The sequence below is a fragment of the Rutidosis leptorrhynchoides genome, chromosome 1, assembly GCF_046630445.1.
Source record: "Rutidosis leptorrhynchoides isolate AG116_Rl617_1_P2 chromosome 1, CSIRO_AGI_Rlap_v1, whole genome shotgun sequence".
In the NCBI taxonomy this organism is placed as follows: domain Eukaryota; kingdom Viridiplantae; phylum Streptophyta; class Magnoliopsida; order Asterales; family Asteraceae; genus Rutidosis; species Rutidosis leptorrhynchoides.
This window is the reverse complement of record NC_092333.1, coordinates 508,218,100-508,231,653: the sequence shown is the minus strand read 5'-3', so window position 1 is coordinate 508,231,653 and position 13,554 is coordinate 508,218,100. Positions and strand designations below refer to the sequence as shown.

At 31.6% G+C, this 13,554-nt stretch overlaps 1 protein-coding gene across 1 annotated transcript; it reads right to left on the bottom strand.

The window, feature by feature from the left end:
* Positions 1-291: 291 nt before the first annotated feature.
* On the bottom strand, positions 292-3,739 carry LOC139876192 (probable protein phosphatase 2C 24). Its single transcript, XM_071863487.1, has 4 exons — positions 3,079-3,739; positions 1,463-1,780; positions 889-994; positions 292-794 (listed from the first exon to the last, which is right to left on the bottom strand). The coding sequence occupies exons 1-4, from the start codon at positions 3,517-3,519 to the stop codon at positions 466-468; spliced, it is 1,194 nt and encodes a 397-aa protein (XP_071719588.1). The 5' UTR covers positions 3,520-3,739; the 3' UTR covers positions 292-465.
* Between the last annotated feature and the right edge of the window lie 9,815 nt (positions 3,740-13,554).

The window sequence follows — 13,554 nt, the reverse complement described above, 5'->3', positions numbered from 1 at the left end:
GTGCAACATTCCTATATTACTAAAAAGTCTTCTGTTGACAAAACAAACATGCCACAAACATGCCACGTCCAAGAAGACAAAACAAACATGCCACGTCCAAGAAGAATTCGCCGCCTTCCGATTGAGCAAGATATTTTAAAGTTTTGTCGATTAATTCCTATAGTACTAGTTTTCTGTTTGTCAACAGACATGCTGCTTTTAGAAAGAATTCGCCGCCTTCCGATTAAGCAAGAATTTATAAAGTTTTGTCGACTCGCCTCTTTTACTAGAGAAATCGCCGCATTTCTTGTAAAACAAATTGGGTGTTATATCGTTCAACGGTCAAAACATAATATAAGTTTCGTTTTATATATACAACAGATTCTGCATCTGTAGAAACAATAAATCGAAAAAAGTGTGTTACAAATGCACCATTTTTCTTTTCAAAAATTAAGGTGCCAAAATTAAATCGTCTTTTATTATAAACTAAGCAGCTTTTCTTAAATCCACAACAATAACACTAACATTGTCTGCACTCCTTCGAGCCAAAGCCAACTTCGTCAGTAGTAATGACGCATCAGAGCACACCCCATCACTATTCGTGTATTCGGGCACATCATTCACAGGTGGGCACTTCATTTTTGCTGATGGCCCATTTCCTTTTAAACACATGCTTGCCAATCCACAGGCCGTCTCATTTGACACCACGTCCCATAATCCGTCGCTTGCAAGAATCAGAAACTCATCATCCTCTGTTCGATCCGTAACTGTTACTTCTGGCTCAGAAGTCACGTAAGGTTTCAAATAATTATCGCCTGAAAGATGTATGAATAAATAAATGGTTAACGCTTTAATTATAAAAATCATGTTGCCCTGTTTAGAATTTTGATAATTTGTACGCTTGCTTACCAATAGCTCTGGACATGGCTAAAACTCCGCAAACTCTAGCACCTTCCCAATATAATACTCTTCCACCAGCTGCTTGTATACGACTTAGTTCATCTGGTCGATCGGGCTACATTAAATAAATATCCGGCGTTAAAAGGTAAAACTTTATAATTTACCTAAAATTAAAGAGAGTAATATGTAAACTTACGTTGATACTAAACACTAATATCACATCCTTCCCAAAAACTATAACTTACTTTTTATATTTGTTACGAAATTATTTTTTTTGAATATAAGTGGAAAACTAACATTTATCAAATACGTACTACATTTTAAAACAATAAAAATTATTAGCCAAACCCACTAACTATGATTGAAGCATTGTAATGGACACTTAAAACATGGAGTATAGCCAAAAACTAAAAAAAATAATGATAGTGCAAGGAACCCTTATTTTCAGGATGGAGAAACTACTAAATAGATATTTTTTATACATTTTTTGTCTTATTTTTTACATTCCATTCATATCACATTAACAAATTAAAACTTTAAATGTACTATACATATATGTAAAAAAGAATTCTCTAATGCTAACCTTGTGATCAACTGACAGAGGAACCGGCTTGCCATTTCTACAAAGTACGGCACGCGAGTCACCACAATTTGCTACCACAATTTTATCAGGAGTCACGACCGCAACCACAGCCGTAGATCCCACACCATATGACTCAGGCGCGTGTAGCTCACACTTGCAGTCATGACTTGTAGCTTGTTGGTTCCATATTACAACTTCCTCATCCATTCGACTGAAACTTCGTTCCATTCCATTTTTCCAATCAGTTGACTCGTCAACGTCTTTATTCAATTCTTCTTTCACTAACAAATGTAAACGATCTTTACACCTCCTCGCTACCTATAATAAATTCAAAACAACCGTCACAATTATTACAACTCTAATTATTATTTCGTAAAACATCAAATACACTACATGCAGGGTTGTAAATCTCCCGAGATCTAGTTTTTAGAAGGCAACCGAGACGAGATTTTCATCTCCCGGAATTTCTAGGTCAACGGGGTCAAACTTAGTCAAAGCCACAATTTCTCAGATTTTCTTACTAATTTGTAAGATTTTCTTGTAAAATACGTAATTTCTAAGATTTTCTAGCTTATTTCTCGAATATTTTAGTATACTCTCTTAAAAACGTATATAAATATACATATATTTATGTTTTTATGTATATTTTTATTAAAAAAACTATAAAGTCAACACAAGTCAACGTCCGAGATGAGATTATTCCGAGATGGCGAGATCTCCTTAAAAAAGTCCAAACGAGATCTTCCCGAGATCCGAATTCTCCAACCATGACTACATGACACGTGCATACATCCAAACTATTTCCGTACATTTAAGGGAAAATATTTTTCCGTTTTGTGTTAAGGTTGGTATTTGTTTAGACTAACTGCGTTCATCTAAGTAAAATATTCATTCTGTAAGACAATGTAAACTCGTGAATATTATTGATAACATTGGTCCTATTTATAGATTACATATGAAACCCTAATGACTTAATAAACCCTAACGGACCCAAGCCCATAATCGGGTTGGGCCACTAACCTATCATCTAACACTCCCCGCAGTCCGAGCGGCGAAATCGCTGTTGGGCCACTAACCTATCATCTAACACATTCATTTAGGGTAAATGTAAACGTTTAGTCGTGTTAAGCCTACAACCTAACTCAGTTGAGTTAGGCTGAGCGCGACTAAACGATAACATATACGTAGTACTAATAAAGCTACGTGAGATAAAGCTACGTGAGATGGGGAGTATTTTACTTAGATGTACGTTGAGATAGACACTAAACGTATAAAGCCACGCGAGCAAGGGAACTAGTTTAGCTAGATGTACGTATTTGAATCAGATTATCTAGTCATTATTTTCGCTTTTTTCCTAACCAAAGTTTTGAATCATCGGGGACTAAATTACCCACGTGTTCATATGTTTAAGTGATATTTAATACTCGGTATTAACCATCATCACGTGAACCGCTAGACTATTATATCATGGTTCGCGTTCAAAAAACCATCAAATGGCTTGCTTGAAAACCCTTTAACCAAGAAGTTGGTTCGGGGTTGGAGCCTGGTAGTAGGCATAATTTGTGCATTAATTTATAATGGGTGTGAGAGTACGTTGACGTTCTAAAAAACCTTACATGAGAACAACCATGGCCATCATAAACACCAAAATAGTGGATATTAGATGTTTGAGTATCCTCATCTAAAAACCAAGGATGAATAGCAACTGAATCCTCCATTTCTCTCCTTCTTCCACAAACAGACGCAGCTCCGAATTTAGGAATACATTCATTTACAAAATCCGATTTATCCCCGTTCTCCAATTTTAATTCAGAATAACTACAATTATCAACGACGTCGTTTGGTTCACGAGAAGATGACGCCGTCGAGATTGAGAATTTCGGTTTTTTCATTCCCTTACGATGGTCAACAACCGTAGCTGAAACGCCCGTTACATACTTAACCCTTCGAATTTCCATCCGTTTTCTTCGCGCCGCTCGCGTATTCGAATCCGTACAAGTCGATGTTTCCTTCTCTCTCAAACAAATTTCCGCCATTTCAGAACAACTCCGAATCATTCGTTACTGATTGAATTGAAATCTTCTGGTTTTTCAGAACAACAAATCTACAACTTATCTCATGAAATTAAACGTGATTGAACGATCAAATAATTTAAGTTTGAAGAGAAAATGTTTGATCGAATAATAATTATAATTATTGATACGAATATTGAAATGAAAATGAAGGCGGTTCGGTAAGAAAGATGTTAAAAAGGACGGAATTGAAACGAGGAGAGAGTTTAACGGAAGCTGTAGATATGAGACACGTAAGGGTGCTGCCAGTAGAATATCGGGCAAGGTGGGCCAGAGATGTTGTGATCTGAGCCGTTGAAGTAGAAAAGCGGGTACAGAGTGTTTTAGGCGGGGAAAACGTGGACGAATGGGAAAATAACACGAGAATGTACATGAGTCAATTTATAGTCTGACACGCATGTATCAGTGGAGTGAGTATACGTGGCAAAGATCTTCAAGTACGAGACTGGAGAATTAATAATTAATTAATTAAATGATTTACGTGAAAACGAGACCCTCATTTCCTAATAAAACTCCTCTTTTTCATTCAAAATAATATATTATTCAACTCAATTGCTTTATGCTTAAGAACTTGAAAAACAAAAAGATATATACATCAACCCCTCTTTGTTATACGGAGTATATAATATAAGTTTGCTACAAACAAATAATAAAATGAGTGTATTTTAAAAGTCGTCTCAATGGGGCATGCATCAAAAAGTTTATGCGATCACCACTGACCTTAAGCTTTCAATCAATCATATAAATTCTTTTCATATATATATATATATATATATATATATATATATATATATATATATATATATATATATATATATATATATATATATATATATATATATTTTTTTTTTTTTTTTTTTTTTTTTTTTGAAAAGCCAACAGAAAATTATATTATAACCAATATAAACAATGTACAACCGGAAACATACAGATAGCCTTTTAGGCGACTCGAGAGATCTGAGAGGAATATATATATATATATATATATATATATATATATATATATATATATATATATATATATATATATATATATATATATATATATATATATATATATATATATATATATATATATTATTCAACTCATTTTGCCAAGCGAATAACTTTATTAACGACAGCTTCACTTTACGTGTTGTCCGAGTCATCAAAACTAACACGTCTTTACTCGATAAGACTTATATTAATAGATTAATTTTTAAATATATTTTTACTATTATAACGTTCTTTAATTATTATATAACATAAAAATATTAATTTAATGTAAAGTTGAAAATAAACGATCTATAAAATCAAAACATGACTAGTAATATGGGACATGGAAAATATATTTTAAGCTTTTACAATTATAGATTACTCATCCTCTGAAATCGATACATAGTCGCACTATTCGGTGCTATCGAATTTTGAATCATGAGTCTTAAGCAACGTAGTTTTGAATGAATTATTGTCATTGCATTTTCATGTCGCGCTATGGTATCATCTGTTCTGGAGCGGAAGATATAGTAGGGACAGGGCGGGGCACCCGTCCCAGCTAGATTTCGAAAAGAAAAAAAATTACACTAAAAATAGTATTATTTTTTTCTAAAAAATAAGGTTTTTATTAGTGTTTTCCCCTGCTGACAATAAAATTTAATGAATTTTTACACCCGTCACATCTGTGATCGGGTTCAAGTTCCGCCACTGCATGTGTTTTAGAACGTTTTTAATTATCTAACTTCATACTAATTTTTTCTATATTTATAATTTATATTTATATTTTATATTTATATTTATAATAAGTATATTAGCCAATAACAATGAACAGTAATCTATCATCACGACATAAACTATTTCGTATTTTAGTGATTTTTTTTACAATTTCCTCTCGATTTTCTGGCCCAACGGAGTGGGCCACTCCTGACCTCCATCTAGTTTATAATATTGCTTGAGTGTTGCCATTCCTGAAAAAAAAATTAGGAAAATACTAACTAAAAGTAAATTCAAGACATGCAGTGAATTAAAAATGTTATAAGAATTTTTAAAGAAGAAACTAATAAATTAAATATAATACGGAATATTAACAAAATACTACGTGACCTTTGACGCCTGAAGGGTTGATTTATTCTGTAGAGTGCCACCTCGAGGACTATACCTGTTATTATGGTTCTGTATAAAATAAAAATGGGTCCAATAAAAAAGATATACGTATCTTAATTATATTTGACAGGTGGCTTGTTTGGGTCTCGATGGTGATGTTTTGGCACACCTAGAAAATGGAGAATAATATCTTGGAATTACGCCTTTGGTTTACAGCTTGACACCTGCCCTTAATTCTTCTTTGTAAATTATTTCGGTCGGTGTTTTGTTCAGTTTATACGTTTTTCAGTTTGGCTCGATAGATGATAGCGGGTTCTTGGTTTAAAGTTTTATTTTATGATTTCGAGCCTTGTCTTTATGTTTCAGTTGTATTCTCATAAACACGATGTACGTATAAAGCGTGCATGTCTATTATAGATATGATATAGTTAAAATAGTAAACCAATAGTTACGTTACTTTTTTATAGTTTCGTGATCGATATATTCATGATATATGTTATTTGCGAACATGCATATAAATTCTAGAGTACTATATCGTAGTCTAAAAAATACACTATGTTAAAACTATATAAGGTGTTGCCATATCATAGAATTGCACATTGTACATTACACATTAAAAAGGCAGATCAGGAAATTTGTAAAATTAAAAAGGCAAGTGGCAAGTTGGTAGGGCAATAAAAAAGAAATTACAATGAAGTTGATTATAGGTTAGCAATATGACACTTACAAATCCAGTCTAAAATTACAATGCAAGAATTTTAAGTTTGAAATCGAGAATTTTAACTCCTTGCGCCTTTGATCATAAAGGAGTCTGACTCATCGTCTGAGACTGGTTATAGCGGTCCGTGAATGTGATCGCCAAAGGCATCTTCATTCATTGGCACCAATACTAGTGAGTGTGCTAGCCACCGCCGTTAGCGCACCGATACTTTTATTTCTTTAGCCTCAAACTTACTCAAATACTTGCATTTAACTTATCTCCACAGATCCAATTGCTATTGCAATGGACGTCCATTACGGGAGTGAATTTGAGGATAATTGAAGTCATACTAAAATGATATGAGAAAATCACTTGATGATATCGATGTTACTGAGTTCGGTATATCGTACTTGCGTGACTTCGTTAGAGAACAAATACCTTTCATCTTCTCGGATATTGTGTATTTCAACGAAGACAAGAAACAATTTACGTTTCTTATGTGGAATAACGAATGAGAAGCTGAAAAACGAGCCAAAATGTGCTCCTCTATAATTGAGTTATACCGTATATTTATAGATGAAAGTCCTGAAAGTAATTACGATTCTAATAGTAATCAGACATGATACATGATTAAGGATTCAATTTATTAATTGATGGTGTAATGTAACACCCCGTTTTTCGTAGCGCGAATGTTCCGAGAGGTGTTTATTATTTTATTAATAATATTGTAAGTAAGTAGAGGGGGGTGAATAGTTACTTAGTGATTTCTTAAAACTTTTTCGAAATCTTTAACAATCAAAACATGAGTTTTAAGCGTGGAAGTGTTTGTGTTTGTTAATGCAAGTATGTAAAGAATGAAAGTGCACAAACACAAGGATTTATAGTGGTTCTGGTGAATGTTAACTAATCCACCTTAATCCACTCCTCAATTCTACGAATTGAGAGTTTTCTTCACTATGATACCCCAAACCCGGTGGAGTGTCCGGATACAACACTAGCTCCTCGATAAGCCGCTACTTATGAACCCTTACGTCCCTTTGAAGAATTCACAAACACCAAATGCTCTTACCACAAGATCCTAATGCTCTAGCCTAGTGAAATCACAACTACCTTCGAGATCCCTTTAAGAAGATAGCTTACAAGTAAACTTATAGCTAAGCTTACAATCACTCATCGTTCTTCAATAGGTCACACCAACTTAATTCCCAATGGAATTGATCAACTTCCTAGATCCCTTTAAGGAAGTTGAATCATTAAGCAAGATGGTGTTTCCTATCATAAGAACTATCTAACTTCCTTGACCCCCTAAGGAAGTATCTTACAAAGTAAACTTAAAGATATAAATGATAAGTACAAAGTTTACATTTCAATTCTACTTAGTGTAAGTAGAATCTCTCTTTCTCTCTTATAATCTCTCCATAGATATGTGCTTGAGGCTTGGGAGATCAGTAGATATGACTTAGAAAGAATGTTGGAAAGAGGTAGTCTTCTAGTTTGGCAAAGAGGTGTATTTATATTCCAAGAAAATATTGACATACAAAACTGCGGTCGAACCACGGTCGACCTTACAGGCAGCCGTACAGCTTCTGTCAGCATTTCAACATATCCGTTGGAACTCTTTTTTCTTTGAATTTTTGGCTTCTTTACCTAATATAGAGCCTTTAAAATATGCTTAATACACCTAGAAGTTAACTCCATTACCCCTTTGATCTTGGACATATGCATGGAGGTTGACATGTGCTAGCTAAAGAGAAAAGTCCAATGTCTTTGACCATTGTCATTGATTTCCTAAAAAGGTAAATGCAGATTTTTGTCTCTTGACAAACCACAAGCATCCAAACTTCATTACCCAAATCTTTAAACCTTTGTCTTCATCTTTGATGGAAGTATCTTGCCCATTGGAACCTTGTTACAACTCCATTGAACTAGTTTGAGAACTCTTTGACTAGTTGCACTAATCATAAAGAGATAAACCACTACATTCCAAACCACATACCGATGTCTTCACCAACTTGTCTTTTCTTTGATGGAAGTATCTAGTTCTTTAGAACCTTGTTATATCTTAATTGAACTAGTTTGAATCTATTTGGAACTTAATGATCCTTGTTACAACCTTGATTAGCTTGAACTAATTACATTTACATACATACAATGGTACTTAAAACTAATGGGAGAGCACCTCTTTAATTAGGACTTTAATGACCATTATTAGTATGTTTAAATGACATTATGTAATAGTATAAAAAGATATAACACTTGTGTGTTTAATCTTAGTTCAAGTTAAATTGTCGTTAAGGTGTCATTAGGTGTGATTAATCAAGATTAACATCTTTTGGTTCAAAACTCTTTTGAAATCAAAGAAGGCAATTATTATAAGTATGTTTAAAAAGGTTTTTTGTAAATTATAGATGTCTCAAAGTGGTCTATCTTAAAGTGAATGAATTTGGTTACAGAGAAAACTGCGGTCGAACTGCGGTCGGTCGTGAGGTTAGCCGTAGATTGACAGTTTTAGAAAAATGTGCAATCGTTGGAACAGGACATCCACGGTCAGACTCACGGTCGACCGTGGTGCAGCCGCATAGCAATTTTACCAAGTTAATTATATATGTATTGGTCTTTTGCTAGAGATAGTGTAGGCTTATGAACTCATGTCGTCTTACATATGATTAAGCACTTATCTCTTTTGTGTCATCATCAAAACAAAGTGATTAACTTTTGAATATTATCATTGGATTCTCAACCAACATTCTCCCCCTTTTTGATGATGACAAACATATGAGTAAGTGTTTACTTATGTAAGCCGACATAAGTGTTAACATCAATTACCATACACTTTCTCCCCCTTTTGTCGAAGCAAAAAGGTTAGCTCCCCCTAGAACTAAGCGCGCCCTAGAGTAATGCTCCCCCTTAAATCTTACATAGCGTAGATGATATAGCTCCCCCTTGAAATGTGCAATATAAGACTCATAAAAAAGAGGATTAGTCCACACATAAGTCATAATATCAAGTAAGGAGTGATATGAACCCAACGAGCTGGATAAACCTTCAATCAAGGGTTAGTGCACACACATAATCATATATAGCAAGCATAAGACTCATTGTGTGTCATTGATAACAAAGATAGTGGAGTGAGGACTTTGACCAATATATGTGATCATTAGAGAGCATGTAAGATCAAAAGCGCGTATGAACCACCACATATCAAGGTTAATTAATAGTATAACATGAATGTGCGATATAACAGGTAGTGAGCAGAAGCCTTAGTGTATCATGCAACATTATCATTAAGTACCACCATTACTCCACTAGTTCTACCAATTTTCGGCATGTATAAAAGCAAGTAGGTTTAAGCAAGCATGTAGAACCATATAGCATAGCATGGTATACATATTGCACATAGCACAATGTGAAAACATGAGTGAGAGTAGCATGCAAAAGCTAATATACATTAGATCAATTGTCAAGCAAACAATCATGCATAACAATCATATTTATAAGCTTAGATGCTAGAGCATGAAAGTAAGTTCAAACAAGCATGTTAAAACACAAGCAATCATAGCATGACAAACAAGTAAGAGCATCACACGTAATCATATCATGCAACAATATAGATACTATCATAGTAGTTTCAACAATCATGTAAAGAGATAAGCATGGCATACATATGGCACGTATCATTAGCATAGCATGTTAAGCATATTGTAAGAATACAAGTAAGAGTGGCATGTTAAAGCTAATATACGTAATCATGCATAACTATCTAATTTACATATAAGTTTAAAACATGCATGAGGTACCTCTATTCAACATAATGAGCATACTAGTCGAAGCATGTCAAGTGATAGTATAACGACCTGTCCTAATCCATCTGGACGAATACATTACATTTGGTTACATCGCGAGGTATTTGACCTCTATATGATACATTTTACAAACATTGCATTCGTTTTTAAATGACAAACTTTCTTTACATCGAAAGTTGACGGCATGCATACCATTTCATAATATATCTAACTATAAATGACTTGATAATATTCTTGATGAACTCAACGACTCGAATGCAACGTATTTTGAAATATGACATGAATGACTCCAAGTAATATCTCTAAAATGAGCAAATGCATAGCGGAAGATTTCTTTCATACCTGAGAATAAACATGCTTTCAAGTGTAAACCAAAAGGTTGGTGAGTTCATAGGTTTATTATAAACAATAAAATTCATCATTTTAATAGACCACAAGATTTAAATACAGTACACATATCTCGTGTACGAAACCATATTTTATAATGCTTAGCAGAGTAGTTTCATATCTTTTTTTCCCAAGTAGGTTGCCTCGCGATTTTTAATAATCGTACACATATCTCGTGCACAAAAACTAATACACATAACCTGTGTATAAAAGTCATTCATACGAACTACAAACACCTGCTAATCGACCTTAACAAGATGCATCTAGAATATCCCCCGCATACCGGCATTCCGCACGGTCATGCAAAAAACATACAATCAGGCCACTATTTTTAAATATGATGGTTGTGTACACCTCACAAACAGATCATATCTTTTAAAGCTGGCGGTTGTATACCTATTTCGAAGTACTAAAGCAGTTCAAATTCTCTGACTGGGACTTGTTAGTGTCCATAGATCTATCTTTAGGATTCGCGTCAATTTGGGGCTCGATTCCCAAATTCTCAGATTACCAGACTAAAAGGGGTGATATCCGGTATACTCATAATAACTCATTCGTAGAATGTTTTTAAGTACTTGTGTCTATTTCGTCAAACATTTATCAAAAAAATAGTTCATGTATTCTCAGTTCAAAAATATATCACAAAACATTTAGTAAAACAGTTGTAAAAACAGCGCATGTATTCTCAGTCCCAAAAATGTAAAGAGTAAAAGGGAATCAAATGAACTCACAATACTGTATTTTGTAGTAAAAATACATATGACGATATTGAACAATGCAGGGTTGGCCTTGGATTCACGAACCTATATTATTCATATTTATATTAAAACATATAATCGTAATCGAACAAATTTAAATATATTATTATTAATGATATAATTTTTATATTAATAAATTATATGTTATTTTATCTATTTAAATAAATAATAATTTTCATATAGTTAAGTGTTATATTATATATCTTTTTATATAAGCAATCTTTTGTTTTCATTATATAGTTATAATAATACTAGAATAAGTATAATGATAGAAATAATAATTTTCTTAATAATAATAATGTTAGTATTAATAATAGTTTTTATTAAAAAAAATATACATATTTAAAGTAATGATATTTTTTAGTAATGATTATATTAACTTTTATTAATAATAGTACTCGTTAATGATAATCATTTTAATAAAAGTGATAATATTAATAATAATACTTTTGTCAATATTAATAATACTAATAATTATAAAATGATACTAATACTAATATTATACTTATGTTAATAATAAAAGTTCTAATATTTATAAAATGATAATAATAATAATCATAATCATAATAGTGATAATAATACTTAAAATGATAAATTTGGTAATATTATTAATAATACTTATAATAATAATATGATAAAGTTAATAATAATGTTAATAACGCTAATAACAATAATACTTAAGGACAATACTAAAATGATAATTTTATCAATGATGATAATATTTATAAGCCTAGTAATAATAATACTAATAATATAATACTAGTAATAATGATAATGATAATAATAATTATGTTAATGGTAATCATAATATTAATGTTAATAATAACACTACTTATCATTACATTACATTAACAATAATAATAATAACAATTAGTATCAACAATAATAATAATAATAATAATAATAATAATAATAATAATAATAATAATAATAATAATAATAATAATAATTAGAAGAACTACCTTTAAAAGCCATTTAAAAATAAACTGCCCCAAGCCGGGCTCGAACCCGTGACCACTCGCTCATCCGCTAGCACTCACGACCATACCTCTATTTCTGTTTTTCCTGAAATACTCATATCCTAATTATATATAAACCCTTCTTTCTTGTTCCCTATTCTTCATCTTCTCCATCAAACACCAATCGACAGTGATCCCCTCAAACTAACTAAACCATTTCAATTTCGATTTTTGCCTTTTAAATTAAGCCAGGGACTACTTGTGTGATTAATGGAAACAACCAACAACAAAAACAAAAACAAAAAATATAAAATAAATTTAAAAAAACTCCTGCTGCTGTCGTGGTTAAACTAAAAAAAAATAAAGATATCGATTTTAAGGAAGTTTTAGCTCATGAGTTCAACATGAAATAAGTTCTAAATCAATCCTATAAACTATTGGAATCATCAATTGCTCAAGAAACATCAAAACGATTCCGAATTTTGTGATGAACAAATTAGTTGACTTTTTGAAATATAAATTTGACTTCAAAATTTGAGATCATTAGAAGGAATTGGACTCTGAGATTTTACAGATAGTTAAAATAAAAGATTTCTAACGAAACTACATTGTTACATTTTTAAAATTGATTCAGATTTGAGACTTGGCTAAAAAGTTACAACGAACAGAGCCGGTACCTGTTCTTCCATTAATTTTTGTTTTAAAAATCGAATTTCAATGATTTGTATGTTGTGTCTGAGAAATTTCAAGGATTGTAACACTTATAATGGATTCACATTGTGTAGTGACCAATTGGTTCGACATGGACTGTTTGATCAGGTACGTAATATATAAAAAAAAATTTAAAAGCTGATTATAACCCCTAACTGATTTTGTTTGATATTGGGACAAAGGGAATCATTCTGTAATGAATGGTAGACGTAAAAACAAATTATGATACAGTTTGATATTTGTAACAACTCTTAATTTTCTAATTCCTTTTTAGATTATAAATAATTAATAATAATAATAATAATAATAATAATAATAATAATAATAATAATAATAATAATAATAATAATAATAATAATAATAATAATAATAATAATAATAAGACTAATAATAAATAATATTACTGATTTCCTAATATAAATATATGTATATATATATATATATATCTGTATATATCTATTTATTTTTATATATCTCTGTATTAGTATATCTCTTATATTTATTTATTTACCTTTATAGATTTTAATAAATCTTATTAATAAATACAAATATAATAATAATAATACTCTTAATATTATATCTAATAATAATACAAATATAATAGTAATAATAATATTATTACT